Genomic DNA, 19,434 nt, shown 5'->3' on the forward strand with positions numbered 1-19,434 from the left:
ATTCTAGTAATAAAAAAATAAAAATTATTGCTTTCCCAAACTACTGCTTAAAAATAACAACAATAAAAAGGTATTTTAAGGATTAAATGAAATATACTTAAAAATGCTTAAAACAGTGCCACCACGCACTAAGGGCTTTGAAAGTATTTTGTGCTATTACAAGGAGTAGTATTGGGTAGACTCCTAGACAACTGAGGCTCTTTCAACCCACTTTAGAGTTCTTAAAGAAACTGTTAACAACTTAATACTAATCTACCCTCACTTCTTGTTTTTTCCTTCATTACAAACAACACAAGTAACTGGTCACTTTAAGTTTTAAAATGGTGTGAAACTTCAGAATTGAAAGATCTTGAAAATTTAAAATGATCTAACCAACACATCCTCAACCAGATCCCATAGACGGGCCTCAGGGAACCCATAAACCACTTGAAATTGCATATAAAAGTATACGATGTGGTATGTAGATGCATAGATGTCTACTTTTAGTAGAGGATCCATGAATTTTGACCATTCTTCCAAGGGTCTAAAACCCCAAAAAGATAAAAACCAGAACTCTTATCCAATAAATCTATTTTCCTTATAAATAAGGAAACAAGAGTTTTACCTAGAGAAGTAACTTAAGCAAATTAATGACAACGTAGGAACTAAAGCCAAGTGTCTCTCAATTCATCATTAAATATTTTTTCTCCACTACTCCCAATTTCCTATAGGAAACACACACACACACACACACACAGGAAATTTGTACACATAAGAAATTTGTACACATACATACAATATGGGACAGTCCCCTTTATGAACAAAAGTTTCATTTCCTTTATTACCTCAAGAAATACGTGCTCTATTTCTGACTACACCAAAGGGCCTATTTCATGCTGAATAAATACTTGCCTCCCTAAAGTCAACCTCACGGACTGCTACATCATCACTGCAAACACACAAAACCAGTTCATAGGGCATGGTAATCAAGGGGTTTATGGGTCTATCAATTTGTTAGAAACAGTAACTGAGATGGAAGGCAAGTTAGAAATCCTAATTATCAAGCATAACACTCTTTGACCTTTACAGTATTTATGATGATGCCCTGGTTTGTTTGTTTTTTACATAAAGGTCTAGTACTTGGCTTGGGATCTAACCACAAAAAGATGCCAAGGTATTTATATTGTCAGTTACAAATGCAAAAACTACAGCACAGATGGGGAAAGCGTGTGTTTCCAGAGTCAGGAAAAATATTGAACAGGTGTGAAGCTTAATAATCTCAAAGCCACTGGATCCTATTTTCTATTATTTTGTACTTAAGATGACATTTTAAAAGCAGAGAAGGTGCCAAAAAGACTCTTAAGCAACCTATCTGTGCTCTTCCAGAATAAAGCTATTTCCAAATTTCTCTAAATGTGCAATCTAGAATGCTGTAAAGAAGAAACATTTTTTGAACTTAAAGCCTCAAAACCTACAGGCGAAAACATGGACAAGAATTTCAGCATCTCAATGTTCTCACCCTATCTTCTGAGTTCCCAAAACACACAAATCCTTGGTAGCTTCAGCAAATAGCTTATTTCTCTCAACTCTGCTTCCTGCCACCTATTAACATTGGTAACTCCAACACTGACAAGAATGATCAATCTGACACACTATTTACAGGTGCCTAAATATTCACCCGCATCTTTATGAGGATTCTCTTCACCCCCATATTGATATGGGCAAACCTTGAACCTCATCCTTAGAAGACACCAAATATCTCTGGCACTAGAGATCTTCTTTTTCCTCCTACATTTCCTACTTTGTTACACTGAAAGGAACCTGCTCCTCACTCTCACCAGGTCTCCAGGTCTACTGATCCCTAATCCCTAAAACCTCTATTTCCTGGGATCTTATGACTCAGATGCCTACTTACTAAAGAGCACAGACCCACAACCAACCATTTCAGTAATGCTACTCCCTTAGAATTCTCCGCTTTACCCAATAAGGCTAATTTTATCTGAACATTCTTGTCTAAGACTGCCAAGTACACCTGGAAAAAGTACAAACTCTGCTGATCACCTCTACTACGTAACTTTGTGCCAACTCACCTAAATTATCCCCTCACAACTACAGATGATCCCTTTATTTACAGAGAGCTGACCCCAGCACAGGGGATACTCCCAACTTTTTCCTTGCGTTAGAGTCCTCTTGTTGCTGAATACATGACCACAAATTTAGTAGCTTACTACTTTTTCACAGCTCCAGAGGTCAGAAGACTAAAATCAGTTTCCCTGGACTAAAGTCAAGATGTCAGCAGCGCTGATGCCTTTTAGAGGATCTGAGGGGAGAGCCCACTTCCTTGCCTTTTTTTCAGCTTTTAGTGGCTACCTGTATTCCTTATTTGCAGCCCCTCCTCCATCTTCAAAGCCTATCACTCCAATCTTTGCTTCTGTCAACAACACATCACCTCCATCTCCTACTGACCCTCCTTTTGTAATGACCCTGTGATTTCACTGGGCCCACAGTCCACCTAGGACAATCTCCTCATCTCAAAATCCTTAACCTAATCACACCTGCAAAGTTCCTTTTGCCTTACAAAGTAACAATCCCTAGGTTCCAGACACTAGTCATGGGCATGTCTGGGGGATCATTATTTAGCCTACCACGTTCTTCAACACCTCACATACTTCAGTCACCCTAAACCAGTGGTCCCACCTTCTACTTTACAAAGGAGACCAAGAGCATCAAAAGTTCCTCAGCTTCTCTCCTCTTCACAAAGTTATTGCTACATTCTGCTTGACCTCTTTACTCATCCTCAATGACTTTCCAAATACATAGCTCAAAGAAGCTCCCCTTCCTGGGTTAACTCTCACCCTGCGCCTATGAATTGACAGCCTCCAACCTTTAAGGAAAACCTGCAATACCACTATAGCTCTGCTATTTGTGAAAATGGCTAGAAATGTGGACAAAGTCAAGTAAAAACATGAAAATAAAGTCACCATAGTTTTATGCAGAAAATTTCTCTACTAACCTTCCAGTAACCCTATATATCACACTAGAAAATGTTTTTCTATTTCCTTTGCCATTAATTCTAATTGCTCAAAAGTAGCCTATAGAATACCATCTATAAACTTAATTTCCCTTCATATTATATTCATTTTCATAGTTTAAGAAGAAAAATTAACTGAATAGTAACATATACTTATGAGTTATATTGACAATTAAAGCTATTATAGAACCAGGACAAATTTTCTTGTAAAATGTTCAAATCTTTCCCCAATCATTTATCTTTTAAACAATTAAAATTGAAAATGAAACTTTTACTAAGTAGTCCCAAACCAATCTTAGAGGTTCAACATGCAAGTGTCAAACATTAGGAAGGGGTGGAGTGGCAGAAACTAGAAGTGACATGTTCCATCTGGAGACATGTACACTTTTCTTTTTGAAACACTGAACATGTCACACAACAAAGTTATGTGGAACACAGTGTGACCAGTGGCTGCCTCCATATAACCAATGATTCCATTTTCATTTTCAAGAGTCACTGTGTCCCATAGTATCTATACATCAAGGCTGATGCATGACATTTTGTAAACAGACACCTCCTTGTCAAAAGTCAGCAAATGGAGTAGGTGGTAGGTGGGTAGACAGTGAAGCATCTTCTCTCTTCTCTCTCTGAGCCTGAGATCTAAAATTCCAACAGTTACAGCCGGTATTCATTGTCAGAAGATAAATGTCTAGGATCCATGATGGTACAACATACTGGTTGTACAGATATATGCCCTATCTGGCAGGTTATGTCATCTGAGAAGTCTGCAATGAGGGTAAAACTCTTCAAAGAAAATGCAGACATCAACAGGAAAAAGTCTTTAGATTTCTGGCAATTAAAAGCATTTATATTTCTTGACCAAAGTATTAGTTACATAAATGCATATGTTTGTCAAAATAATTTTCTAACTCCAGTTCTGCACATTTCAATGTATAAAATTTTACCTTAATTTTAAAAAGGACTTACTTACTTAAGCCCAGAATACTAAGCATAAAAAGGCAAAATAAAGAGAATGAAGACTATGAAAATAAAAGGATTCTATCTTGTGGAATGTGAAGATATCAACAACACTTTAATTTCTCTCCAAATCCTCAACAGCATGTATTTTTAAAAGATTTTATTATTTGAGAAAGAGCGAGCACAAGCAGGGGGAGACGCAGAGAGACAAGCAAACTCCCTGCTGAGCGGGGAGCCCTATGTGGGTGGATCCTAGGATCCTGAGATCAGGACCTGAGCTGAAATCAAGAGTCGGATGCTTAACTGACTGAGCCACCCAGGCACCCCAACGACAGCATATTTTTTAAAAAGATTATTTATTTATTTACTTATTTGAGAAAGAAAGTGCTGGCACGTGCAAGCCAGCACAAGGTAGAAAGGGGCAGAGGGAGAAGCAGACTCCCCACTGAGCGGGGAGCCAGATGCGGCTAGATCCCAGGACACTGAGATCATGATCTGAGCTGAAGGTAGACAGACAATAGCATATTTTTAAAAAGCATTTTGTAAAAGTGTAATCTATGATCTATTAAAAAGATTCTGTGTGCATTTATTTATTCAAGTCACACGTGAGTGCCTAGTTTGTGCAAGGAGCCGTGCTAGGTGTTGCAGATACAGTGGTGACAAGACCCTGGCCTCTCCTCATAAAGTTCGGTCTAATGGGGAAACAAGGCCCTAAACACTCGTTAATAATGATTGTGATAAATGCTACAAAGGAAGAGCACTGGGTACAATGAGAGCAATTGCAAGCAGTAGGCAGTACACAGTGCAGGTCAGGGAAAGCTTACCAGAAATTTAAGCTAAGACTTAAAGGGTAAGTAGGAACAAATCACATAAAGAGAGGAAACATTCTAGAAACATTTCCACACAGAAGACATGTGAAGATTTCAAGATGAGAGAGAAGAATTTCAGCAGGGCAGTAACTTGATCATGTGCTTTCAAATAATCACTCTAAGGAGCAATATGGGAAAGAGAAGAGCAAGGAGCAGAGTGAATGTTAGAAGACTAGTCACTGAATACTCCGAGAGAGAAATGAAGGTGCTTTCTAGTTGGGTAGTTATAAAAACGGAAAAATCGCAGATTCTAGAAATACATGATGTGGGGAGAAGAGAAGACACTGACAAGAGTAATTCCCAGGTTTCTGGCATGAACAAATGGAATGATATCAATTATGCGTTGGTTTGGAAATGCCAAGTTTGAAGTACCTCTCAGACAACAAAGGTAGCTATCAACCTGACAAATGAATATAACAAATCTGAATCTCAGAAAATGAGGCTGGAGATGCTATTTGGAAATCATCTGCACAGAGGCACTAATTGAAGCTGTGGTAGTAACTGAGATGAACCAGGAGATGGAAGTCCAGGTTACTAAGCCCTAAGAATGCCTCTATTTAAAGTGCAGAGAAGGAGGAGTAGCTGAGAAGGAACAGTCGGAAAGGCAGGAGGCGTACCGAAGGAGTGCTATGTCACTGAAACCAAGGACCCAGCATGTGAGAAGAAAAGAGTAGTCAACTGTGCCCAATGCTGTGGAAAAAAATCAAGGAGCATGAGGATTCCCAGTGATCTCTGCCTTCAGAGATGTGCAGACATGGTGATCCTCGTAAGAGCAAGACTGAACAGCATAACTGAGGAAGAAGCTTAAATGGTACATATTCAAAGTGAATCAAAGATGAGAGAAAAGGGAGATAGCCAAGGGTCAACATTTTTATGAGACATGTGCCTGTGAATGGCAATGAGAGACCCTGGGAGGCAGCGCAGGGGCCCAACAAAAGATTTAGTAGAATTTTATTTTGAGGAGGTGAGTGGCCTGAACATGTCTCATGCTGATGAGTAAGACTCAGTAAAAAGGTAGAACCTGAAAATACTTCAGGGTTTTGACAAGGTAGAAAGGAATGTGATCCAGCTTAGCACAGGAGGAAAACTGGCCTTTAACGAGGGGAGACAATGCCTCCATTAAAACAGGCGGGAAAAGGAAAAACACAAAAGGGAGAAAATACAGATAAAACTGTAGATATAGTGGGAAGAACCTGAACACAGGTTCCCGTCCCCCACCTCCCCATGCTTGCTCTTTCCTCTGAGAAGTGGAAGGCAAGATCATTTAAGAGTGAGGAGGCTGGATGGGGCGCCTGGGTGGCTCAGGCATTAAGCGTCTGCCTTCGGCTCAGGTCATGATCCCAGGGTCCTGGGATCGAGCCCCGCATCAGGCTCTCTGTTCAAAAGGGAGCCTGCTTCTCCCTCTCCCACTTTGCCAGCTTGTGTTCCCTCTCTCACTGTCTCTCTCTGTCAAATAAATAAATAAAATCTTTAAAAAAAAGAGTGAGGAGGCTGGAGAGCTGGAACTGTGAAGAGAAACTAGTAGAGGGAAAATGAGACTTACTGTACAGTATGAAGGGTCAACTGGAGGCTTGTGACAAAGGACAAATAGTGGCACTGACTACCCTGTGTGGAGTTTCCTCCAGCAGAGGCCCAGGAAAGGTAAGTTGCTGGGTCTATCCAGGGCTGTGGTACTAACAGATGGGTTTGATGAAAAGATGAAGGGACAAGAAACCCTAATCCTAGTGATTAAGGATTTTTACTGAGCACATTACTATGGTCCAGGTGCTATTAAGTGCTGTACTTGAAGGTACCTTCAAGCCTCATGGCTACCCTACCCAATGAGCACAATATTATTTTCATTTTATAAATGAGGAAGCTGAGGAATAAACTAGTTTCTTGACTATGGTCACGTAACAGGACTCAAGGTTTGACATTTCATTTGGGAACCCCCTCCCCCACCCGCACCCCCCAAAAGGAACTGAAATAAAACAGGAATTTTTAAAACAAAATTATGTTAGGAGTGTATGTATAATTTTTAAAAACTTCTTTTATCAGTAGAGTAATGGACCATGAAATTACAAGTGGTGTTAGTGTTAAAATTTAAAGACTCATCAAATCCAGAACTTAAGAAGAGTATAAGCTAACTTATTTCACAATTATATCCTAGGCACTATATGTTTTCACATGCTATCTCATTTACCTCAAAATGTCAGCACAGAATGAATCTATATCCTGAAGAGGAAAATGAGGCTCAGAAAGGCTAAATACTGTTATACTTTTTATCAACCCCTGAAAAATGAAGTAGCCTCTCCCTGACTCCCTTGCCACTAAGCCCTATAAAACCAGGGGTAAATAGGCCTGACTGCATTCTCTGAGCAGAACAAAAAACTCCACAGCTGTTTGCTCTCACTGGAAATTTTTTCCAACCATTGCTTTATTCTATCAAGTGAAAGAAACTAGGAAATGCTCTCACCATTATAGCTAAAATCAAACTAAAGAAACTGAAAATAAAAATTTGAAAAGCAGAGAGTAAAACCTTAGAAGAAAATCCTACATCCAATTCCCAAATATAAACACTGAAGTAACAAGAAAAGTTATTAGACTTGTTAATTTTGCACTGACACAGTAATTAAGCTTGATGAATCTAGCTTCATTCTATAATCACACAAAGGTAAGAAAAAAGTCGACAGTTTAATCTCCTTGAAAGTTATTAAACAGCTTAGCTCATGTCAATGTTTTCCAAAATGCCTTGCTGAATTTATTTTTCTAGACTGACAAAAACAAAAAACAGTAGTAATAGGTAAGAAATGGAAATGTATCTGAATAACATATATACTGCAAAGATTTATTAAGACAGACAGCAGCTATTAAGAGTATAATTATTACAAGCATATTTGTATAAAATGACATCCCCATCACTGAAGATATAACAACATTAGGTCGTAAAAACTTGTAAGAGAATACTAAGTTTTCATCTCTCATGCTGTCATTCAACCACTGTTACTCAAAAAGAGATGTTAGTAAGGTTTTTCAACATTTTCCATTTTGAAGTACAAATGCTGTACACCAAGAAAAAAATCAGACCTTTCTCTTTCAGTCTTCCATTTTAATCATTAAATATATGAACAATTAAGATTCTATTTCATATAAGCTAAGGCTGGTCCCTGCAAAGGAAATATTGTTTTTTTAAAAAAATAACACCTTCCACACTGACCTGTACCATCCAACTAAACGTGACAGAAAGAAGAAAGACACTGTGTTTTGAAATGCCTAACTTCTTAAAGGAAAAACAAAAAAAGCTCTACTTACCATATACATTAGTATGTCTCTAATCATCACCATAGCTGTTTGATGATCATTCCAAGCTTGATTTAGCGTTTGAAGAAAGTTGTTATTCAATGAATTTAGTACATCTTCTCGCACCTATTAACAGAAGAGTTCATTAAAGTTTGTTACACACACACACACACACACACACAACATGCACTCTCTCATACGTATACATGCACATATCTGTTCAATAAAATAATGATGTGGAATCTTCAATTTTACATCAAAGAAATAGGTTATAGGCCAGAAGAAACATTTTAAGCTATAGGGCGCCTGGGTGGCTCAGTTGGTTAAGCGACTGCCTTCGGCTCAGGTCGTGATCCTGGAGTCCCGGGATCGAGTCCTGCATCGGGCTCCCTGCTCGGCAGGGAGTCTGCTTCTCCCTCTGACCTTCCCCCCTCTCATGTGCTCTCTCTCTCTCTCTCACTCTCTCAAATAAATAAATAAAATCTTAAAAAAAAAAAAAGAAAAAGAAACATTTTAAACTATAATATAACCTAAATAGAGATAACTAACAAATGTGTTGTATAGTCCAGACCCATCTCCTGATCTCCAGAATCATAAAGCAACCTCCTGGGCGTTTCTCAACCCTCCAACAACCTAACATCACAGTCAAAATAAAATCCTAAATATTTATAAGGAACTACAGGGCCCCAGACAACTGGCCCCAGGCTACTGCTCCAACTAAATTTCCTACTACACCTCCCCTTCCCCATCTTTGTAGAATGGCTGAAAATGTTGATTTTGGAATCAAAACTACTGGGCTCAACTCCAGCTGCCTGACGAGCTGTGTCACCCTGGGTAAATTATTTCATGTCTGTGCCTCAGTTTCCTTACATGTGAAACAGTATCCATTTCGTAGAACGTTGTAAGGGCTAAATGAACACTAGTGACACACTCAGAACAGTGTCTGGCACTCAGTCAACACTCACTGAGCATAAACTATTACCTCAGGATGCTCCGGCTACCGTGGAGCTGCGTCCAGCAACTGTGTTCTACCCTTTCTTCTGCACGTTTCACACAGCTTACGCCCCCATTTTTTCTGCCCAAGTTTCACTTCCAGAGAGGTCTTTCTTGACCACCCTATTTCAAACAACAACTTCTATACCCACTCTTCACCCTACACTAATTTTTCCTCACAGTACTTGTCACTGCCTCCTGTTTTGCGTATTTATTCACTTACTGTTCCACTCACTAAAATGTAAGATCCACAGCAGCAGGGATTTTGTCTTTTCCACGTGTGCTTCCCACACCTAGAACAGCACCTGGCATCTAGAAGACCCTTTACTTCTTTCATCCTACCCTCCAAAACCATGATCCACCACCAACATGCTAAGCTTTTTCAGGATACCTATCTCTGCACATCACGTTGCCTTGAGTCTGAAATGCCTTCCTAATGCAATCCTGCTAAGACCACTCAGGCTTCAGGAATTCCTTTCCAGAGTCTACAAGCATATTGCCACCTTCTCCAATAAGAGGCTCCTGACTACTACTACTACTTCCTGCTATGCTATCTGTCCAATGGTATGACTACTGACTAAAAAACAGAATTCAGACTCTGGTTCTAGCTTTATCATGAAGAAGCAGTTTGTCCTCTAAGTTCCCAGAACACTTGGGGACTATACTGCCAACCTCTCTAATTATTCCAACCCACCCAATCCTCCATGGTCTAGCTCAACTCTTAATTCCAGCCTAACCAGACATGTTCTAGCTCCAAACACCTGTAGTAGTGACTAAACATTTTAGGTTGGGGAGAATCTGAAGTCATGGTGTTTTGTGAGAAACAAATTATTTAATATGTGTGTTGAGTATATAGATATCTATAAACTTGAATTATAAACAGTAAATAAAGTGTCACTGCATATTAGCACTAGTATAAACGAGTATAAACAAGTGGTTGCAAGTGCCAAAGACTGGAAAAAAAAAAACCAAAAAAACACAAAACACACTATTCCCAACAAATGAGAGAATAAATTCAAACTGAGAAAACTGTATCTAATTTTTCTTATATATTAGAGGAAAAACAGCTGTTAAGAGATTTTAGTGATGAAACAGTATGTCTGTTGTACTAAACGTGTAGTATGAAAACCACTAGTCTATACCACATAATTATATATAATCTTTTGTTCATGAGACTAATAAGCTCCTTGACTTCAAAATACGTCACCCATAAATATGTTGACTATATCAAAAGTGATAAACACTCATGTAGGTTCGTAGACAGTACTGTGTTAAATACTTTTTGTAAAGTGGATACTAAGTCATTTATTCCAACTCGTTAAGTCTGGCACTTGTCAGATGCAAATTCCCATGACAGCTTAACACTAAAAAAACCCCTACAAACTGAAAATATGCCTATTTATAAAATTCCTCACCAATCTTCATATTCTTTCAGTGAACCACTGAATTTTGAGTAGCAATTAAATTAATGACAATACCTGAGAAACTGTACTACATGAAAAAAAATATATTCTGAACATCAGAATATCTAGCAATTAATTATTCTTAAGGACTTAAGTGAACTTCTGTATACCATTCTATTATAAAGTCAAGTTACATGTTAACAAAGTCACCCTAATTTTGGAAAGCAAAAATGTACTTGGTATATCTGTTAGATGAATGAAAAACTGACCACTTAAATTTTTAAAAGTTACAAAAGAAGACATGTGTCCTAAAATTACTGATCTATATACACTTTAAAATATCTCAAGTATTTATGTAATATTTATACTTACACCAGCCTTTCAACAAAATAAAAATGTGATCAACTAGCACAATGTGTCATAAACGATAAAACTGCTTTATTTGCATACTTCCAAAACATTATCCTGACAAATCAATAACAATGAATTTTACTTAGCAGAAAATAGCTGCTATTAATTTTGTTATATTTAGTTTGATTTTTACTGTTGAAGTTAGATGTGGTTGGTCATGGATCAGCTTTGGCCAATGACTTAAGCAGAAATGACACATCATTTTTACATAATGTAAACTTTACCATCTCAGTAATTTTTAAGTGTAAAATTCAGTGGTATTAAATACATTCACAACAATTAACCTCTATCACAGGACATGGGAGTTCTAAGAGGTGCCCCAGAAGATCTCCTGCTTGTCAGACATACTGTTATATTTATTTTTGAGTGATTATGCACACACACACAGACATAGGACTGTAAGACATAAAATAAATGCTTTAGATAAACTTGCTGCCTTCTCCTCTAACTATTCAGATCACTCTACGAACAAATAATTCTTCCCCTAATGCTGCCTCAGAGAACTGTCCTTCTACTCTGATACATGAAGAGTGAACAAGTATTTGTTCAAATATACATAATAAAAGGTAGGAATGAGATGAAAATTCAACCTTTATGAAGATTAAAATGGACTTTTTAAGAGGTAAGGTTGCATATAAACCAAAAACACATTAAGTGGGGGATAAAAAGATTTAACCCTTATTTTACAAACTGTTAACAGAACACAGAAAATTTGGAATTGGGGTCAGTTTGTGTGTAACATTGTTAATCTCACACCCTAATAACCACCATTAGTTTTTGCATAAGCAAAGGCAAACAGGAAGAGACCCTGCGAGAGAGGTTGTACCAGTACCAAAGGGGGCCCGCAGATCAGGTTTATCCAGCATTATTACATAAGAAAAGCTACGAAAAAGTCACCCAGGTGAAGAGCTGGAATTTGAAGGGCAAAACAAGGAGAAACAAGCAATAAAGCCATGGAAATTGAGAGTAGGATGAGACCAGCTGTGACAACGAGGCTAAAATGAGTAGTTGAAAACTTATGGCTTGTTCACGGCACTTAGCCTTGCACAAAGCAAGGTACAGAGACAGTAGTCAAGAGCAGTAGATCATGAACCTGACAGAGAATTAGAATCACTTGGAGAGCAACAGATTTTGCTCAAGAGAATGAGATGACAAGACACAGACTGAGAGAAAATATTTGCAAAAGGTGTATCTGGTAAAGGACTGTTACTCAATATATACAAGGAATTAATAAAACTCACCAAGAAAACCCAATCTAAAATATTGGCAAAAGACCTGCCCACCTCACCAAAAAAGACAGCCAGGTGGCAAATAAGCACACTGAAAGATGTCCAACATCTGATTAAGAAATTGCAAACTGAGGGGCGCCTGTCTGACTCAGTCTGTAGAGTGTGCAACTCTTGATCTTGGGGTTGTATGCTGGAGCCCTACGTTGGGTGTAGAGATTACTTAAAAATAAAATCTTTAAAAAGAAAGAAAGAAAGAAATTGCAAATTAAAACAATGGGATACCCTTACACTCTTATTAGAATAGCCAAAATCCAAAACACTGACTACACCAAATGCTGCTGAGGATGTAGCAAACAAGCACTTCTGCTCACTGCCGGCAGGAATGCAAAATGATACACAGCCACTTGGAGGACAGTTTGGTAGTTTCTTACAAAACCACATGTACTCCTACCACACGATCCAGCAATTAGGCTCCTTGCTATAAATACCAAAGGAGTTGACAACTTATGTCCAAACACCCTACACTCACATGTTTATAGCTTTATTCATAATTGCCGAAACTTGGAAGCAACCAAAATTTCCTTCAGTAGGCGAAACAATAAACTGTGGTACATACAGACAACAGAATATTATTCAGCACTAAAAAGACATGATCCATTATGCCATGAGAAGAAATGGAGGCACCATAAGTGCGTATTACCAAGTGAAAGAACACAATCTGAAAAGGCTACTACCTACCATATCATTCCAACATTCCGGAAAGGGCAAAACTAAAGAGACTATAAAAAGATCAAAAGAAGAAAAAGATCAGGTGCTAGGAGTTAGGGTGGAGGGAAAGATGAATAGAAAGAGCACAGAGGATTTTTAGGGGAATGCAACTATTCCGTATGGTACTACAATAGTGGATACATTTCATTATACATTCATTAAAAATATACAGAATGTACAACACCAAGAGTGACCCCTAACGTAAACTATGGAGTTTGGGTGATAATGATAAGTCATTGTAACAAATGTACCCCTCTGGTATGGGATGCTGATAGTGGGGGAGGCAGTGGAAATACGGGACATGACTGTACCTTCTCCTCAATTCTGCTATGAATCTAAAACTGATTTAAAAAATAAAGTCTATTAAAAAAAAAAAAAAAGATTTTGGGGCTGACCCAAGACCAAGAAAAGACCATCTCTTTTTTTAAAGCTACCCAGGTGATTCTCATACAACAGCCAGGATTAGGAAACCACCAGTTTAAGAGCCACACACCAGCCATTTCTGTTCCTTCCCTTTGCAGAATTTCTTCAACACAAGTATGTTTTTGTATAGTTGTAATAATATTGATACAATTCTGAATCCTGATTTTTTTAAAGAACGATCAACATTCAACATTAACCTCTGCTTTAGGAGAAAAATATCTACTTATAAAGTTTCAAGGCAGAACAGCAATTCAAAGAAAAAGATTCTATTAGAATAAAATATAGGAAGAAAAAGTCATCTGAGATTTTAAGCAACTACCAACATAACACCAAAAGCATGATCTGTAAGAGGAAAAATATAGTAAAATGGACCTCATCAGGATCAAAAACTTCTGTTTTGCAGACACTGTTAAAACAATAAATAAACAAGCTACAGACTGGGAGAAAATATCAAATTATCTGTATCCAGAATCTCTCTCTCTCTATAGATATAAAAACTCTTACAATTCAGTAAAGAAAGCAAACAATTAAGAAATGGGCAAAAGACCTGAACAGACAGTTCACCGAAGAGGTTATATAAAAGCAGTTTTACACATGAAAAGATGTCCAACAACACTAGCCATTAAGGAAATGAAAATTTTAAAAATGAGATACTACTACACATCCATTATAATAGCTAAAATAAAATATACTGACAATACCAAGTGCTGACAAAGAAGCCAAGCAAACTAGAACTCTTCTTAGACATTGCTAGTGAGAATGCAAAACGGCACAGCCCTAGAGGAAAACAGTCTGGCATATGACCTAGCAATCCCACTCCTAGGTATTTATCCTCGAGAAATGAAAACTTACATTCACACAAAACCTAGGAATGTTCGCAGCAGCTCTCTTCATAATCACAAAAAACTACATACAATCCAAAACTCATTCAACAAGTAAACAGGTAAATGGTTATGTAAATGGTAGTACATTCATACAATAGAATGTATCATTCAGCAATAAAAAAGGAACAAACTACCAATACATACAACACCTTGGCTCAATCTCAAAATAATTATGCTGAATGAAAGACGTCTGTCTAAAAAGGTTACAGACTGTATTACTCCATTTACATGACATTCTTGAGAAAACAAAACCACAGTGACAGAATAGACCAGTGGTTGCCAAATCTTGGGGTAGGAGGAGGATGTGACTATAAAGGGAAAACAGGGAGTCCTCTGTGGTAATTTTCTGTACTAATTATGACAGCATTTACATTAATCTATACACATGGGCTAAAATTTACAGAACTCTATATGAAAATAAAAGGCTAATTCTATTGATAGAGACTTTTTAAAGCTCACAACAATTATGATTCTCAAGTTGGGCCGTTTTATTATTATATATCATAAACTTAAGCTAGGATGCCACAATGTTCATTCTTAAAAGCAACTTGAGGGGTTTTGGTGGCTCAGTTGGTTAAGCATCTGCCTTCGGCTCAGGTCGATCCCGGGGTCCCACGACTGAGTCCAGGGACAGACGAGCTCCCTGCTCAGTGGGGATCTGCTTCTCTAGCTCCCTCTGCCCCTCCTCCCAGCTCGTACTCTCTCCCGCGCTCTAATAAATAAAATCTTAAAAAAAAAAAAAGGCAACTTGAATGCCAAACAGTGGAAGAATTGTTAATTACTTCAGGAGTGTCAACTTATGAATGACTCTGGAATAATTCAAATTGGCATACTACAGTCCTCATTTCTGTGAACACAACTTTCCCTGTCCTTTTTTTTTTTTTTTAAAGATTTTATTTATTTATTTGCTAGAGAGAGAGAGCATAGGCGAGAGAGAGTGAGCGAGAGTACAAGCAGGGGGAGCTGCAGGCAGAGGGAGAAGCAGGCTCCCTGCTAAGCAGGGAGCCTGATGCGGGACTCGATCCCAGGACCCTGGGATCATGACCTGAGCTGAAGGCAGCCGCTTAACCGACTGAGCCACCCAGGTGTCCCTTCCCTGTCCTTTTAATTACATTCTCAGCAAAGATTAAAGTGGAATTACTAAGTCAAAAGAAAAGGTTTATTTTTCAACATTGTGATAAAATCTGCTCACTGATAATGTCCAAGTTGCAAGAAACACATCTTCAAATCAATCAAATTACTGGCAAAAGGAAGAGGAGAATAGAAAGGAGGATGACAAGAGAGGCCAGTAGGCATAAGCATGCCTAAGACCTACAAGCTCCCAGTCTTTGCCCTTGAGTTTTCTTATCCAAATATCTTAATGGACTGACAAGGAGGCCAACCCTGCCAGAAGCTCTTGGCTGGATGGGAAGTCAAAAGACATTAATAATTGGCACAGTCTCTCCCACCACCCCCGCCACCAACACACACAATTAAACCATTAATTACAATTTTTTTTCACTCTCTAAGTTTCAATGCCTGGGCAAAATCCCAGCCTAATTAAATGTTTAGGTAACACAAAGAAATTCACTGGCTAAAACTAATTATAAAGATTTTAGCTCTAAAGTCCACTGAAACTAGTAATGAGCCATATAATTAATAACGATATGGACTACAGAAAATTAATGACTTCTTTCTTAAAAAGTCTCAAAACTCAGGACAATATTTAATTCAAATACAGACAAATCTCTGAAGTACAGAAAATGTATTTAGCATTATTTTGCACCGAAATACACAGTGTATTAAAAAACACAAAGTGGGTCATGAATAACATGGAGCACATGCCAATTATACGTAAAACATTTACAAAATACCACAGAGAAACTAAAACTTTAAAAGGTGTAATCTCCTAGAAATCTGTAGTATTTTAACAATCACTCAAAATTAAAACAATCAAGTTAGTATTTGAAGACAACTTTCCAGGGCAATTACTAACTAGGACTTTGAATAAGTTAGTTAACCTATCTGGTCTGTAAGCTCCTCTTACCCGTATACATCACTGGGGTTCACTAGAACAATGGCATTCACATCCTGCTCCACTAAGATGTCTTAGTACTACTGCAGGGCAGGCTCCATTTTCCCTGAGTAAATTTGATTTATATTAGTTTTGTGGGATTTAAAAAGTGGCATTTTCCATTGTTTGAAAAAAAAAACTAAGAGCCACAGGATGTCTGCTAAGTACCTTTCTGTCTCTAAATTCTGAAACAAATACTGCTTATTTCATCTGACTAAACTATTTACATAAATATGCAACATTTACATGATCAAAAATAGCACTTAAGTTCCCACTTACATCTGAATTTTTTCAGGGTCCCAACACATGTGATCTGGGGGGGTGTCACTTTACAAATTTTACCAGTTATGTAAACCCTGTTTTTCTAAGGAATGTCATTAAAGAGTTATTATTGAAGAGCTCAAAAAACTTTCATCACATCAGAGTGATGTGACATAAACTTGTCAATAAAAGTGGCTACCTACAGAAGTCAATCTCCATGGAAGCCAAACCATGGAGCACAGAAGACATCTCTCCTAATCTGACATAAATAGTTTTTAAAAAGCTCCACAGCTCTTCCCTTTCTCCTGAGAACTCTTGATTTATTTTTTTTTTAATATTTTATTTATTCATTTGAGACAGAGAGATAAGAGAAAGAGAGCATGAGCAGGGGGAGAGGCAGAGGGAGAGGAAGAAGCACACTCCCCACTGAGCCAGGAGCCCAATGTGGGGCTCGATCCCAGGACCCTGGGATCATGATCTGAGCCTAAGGCAGACGCTTAACCATCTAAGCCACCCAGGTGCCCCGAGAACTCTTGATTTAAAAGATTAAAAAGAAATAGTGTAATATTTTGCTATTTTTAGGTAACAGTCATATATAGTGAATAGTGGCAGCACAGGAGTGCAGATGCTGAAAAGCTTGCCTGCCTGATGCAAACCACAGATCCAACACTTGGTAAATATATAACCACCAGTAACTTCTTTGTGTATTAAGTTTTTACAAAAGAGGAATTGTGTGGATAAAATGAGTTAATACACAAATAATGCTTACAACAGGGCCCAGCCCACAGTAAACATAGCAGTTGCTACAACCATAATACTCCTGGTATTACATATTCATATTATTATCACATAAATATTTGATCTTGCTACTCTATAAGTGTGGTCCACAGAACAGGATCATGTTCAAGACTGTCATCATCATCACCACCACCACCTTGCAGCTTGTTAGAAACACACAATCTTGGGTCCTAGGTCAGTCCTACTGAATCAGGATCTGCACTCCCAAGTGCCTTAGATTTTGAGAAACATGTTAACACAAAATATATATACATACATATGCTTACACACTTTATACAGTACTTCCTAAGCTCTCAATTTCCACTTGATTCTTGCTTTCCTTTCTTCTAAAAAACAGAAATTTCTCCATTAACTGGAAGGAATCCTTTTACTCTATAAAGTTGAGTTTGTCAAGCAGCTAACATCCTATTATCTGTATATTCAATATAAATTTGGTGAACAGATATTGGTCTCTCTCATAATACATAACAACCTTAAGATTTTTGTATTTCAAAGCAAATTTCTACTAAGCTGAGGAGCATTAATCTTAACTTTTGTAGATATCTTAAACCTTCCAAGAATTCACTAATGACAAGAGATTCCTGAATGATATAAAATTCACTGCCCTCTTGATATTTTCTAGACTGACAGTATTATTTCTCATTATTTTCACTAACTTTTAGAAAAAAAGGTGGCAGTCTCAATCAGAGGAATCATACCACTATCACTGACAAAAGAGTAAAATAGCTACTACAGGGAAAACTTGCTTCTTGATTGTTGTCAGAAGATTCTTCTGTAAGTAATTTTACTGACATATATATACTCAGTAATGTAAGTTTAAGCATTTTACAAAGAGCACACTACTTGTAATTTCAACATAAAGTTCATTCCTAGTGGCAGTATTTCCCCATTCACTCTGTAAGTATCCAAAATGAAGCTCTTAATTTAAAAGAATACATAAAAATCTTTCTTCAAACTGTCAATTCAGATACTTAATGATTACTTCCAACAAGCAAAGCAGGGTGCTAGCCAGAATGGAGGATAGAAAATGCATTCAGCCACTTTACAATTTCTATGGGGTAAGGGAGAAAAGAGGAGCCTAACACTAGCATTCATATGACCTTAATACAAAGTAGAATACAATGAATAGCACTAGAGAATCATGAGGCTCAAAGCAGGGGCACACAGTGAGAATTACGACAACGTATTTTTATAATTTCATGCATAAAGAATATCTGCTACATGTTAAAGCAAGTAAGAAATCATATAAATTTGGCATCACTTTAAAAAAAAAGTTCAAATATTAACTTAAAAAGAAAAGTTAGTAAAATCAGGATTTCTCTAGGAGTACAAAGTAGTGCCATGAAAACCAGTAGCTTTTTACCTAATGGTTGGAAAACCAAAACAAAGTAGTATACCATAGAAGGACATGGATTATCTATCACTTGTATTACATTCACAATGGTTAAGATAAAAGATATACATTAAAAGCCATTATAGCATTAGTACCATAATTAAACTTTGGACAAGGCCACTGACAGAATACGTAGTAAAACATACACAAAACATGGCAATATGGCAATTAGTCTTTTTGTTCTCTTGATTAACATGAGGGAAGAAAAACCCCAAAGTTCCACAGGACCACACGATCTGGCTCCCAGCAGACAGACAGACTCATCTCAAAAAATGAGAGATAATGTAGCCCAAAATTTTCACTGTGCTTTTAAATGGTGAAATATACTCAGCTTTAACAGGGTTTGGATTCGGCAATTAACTTGGGTAGGTAGAAGCACATTTGGAAGACAAAACAGAATTTGGCAGCTGCTGAATATAAAGCATGGTTTCCATTTGACTGCTAGTATTCTCTGGGATTCATTTCAATAGACAATTATTGAGTGCCAACTACATGAAGGAGCAGGAGGAAAAAAGATGAGTAAGACAGGTCCTAGGTTGGTCACTTGCTTTTTTGTAAATATTAAGAGAACATTACTAGAAAATACAACAGAAAACAAGATAGAAAGGGGTATCCGCCCTCACAGTGCTTACAGTCTACACAACAATTTAAGGGGGAATAGCTGATATTTACCACATGTGTGAATTTATCAAATAAAGTAACA

At 37.6% G+C, this 19,434-nt stretch overlaps 1 protein-coding gene across 6 annotated transcripts in view; it reads right to left on the reverse strand.

Annotated features, from left to right (window-relative positions):
- The window catches only part of CUL3 (cullin 3), a 118,528-nt gene that overhangs the window by 68,968 nt on the left and 30,126 nt on the right, over positions 1–19,434 (reverse strand). For all 6 annotated transcript variants that reach the window (XM_064587153.1, XM_045867861.3, XM_064587154.1 and 3 more), the window contains one exon: positions 8,128–8,241. In XM_064587153.1, the coding sequence (XP_064443223.1) occupies positions 8,128–8,241 (114 nt within the window). The remainder of the gene's footprint in view (positions 1–8,127; positions 8,242–19,434) is intronic.

Source organism: Mirounga angustirostris, unplaced genomic scaffold (assembly GCF_029215605.1).
Source record: "Mirounga angustirostris isolate CCGP_5_RB_7025 unplaced genomic scaffold, mMirAng1.0.hap1 SCAF_3, whole genome shotgun sequence".
NCBI lineage: Eukaryota > Metazoa > Chordata > Mammalia > Carnivora > Phocidae > Mirounga > Mirounga angustirostris.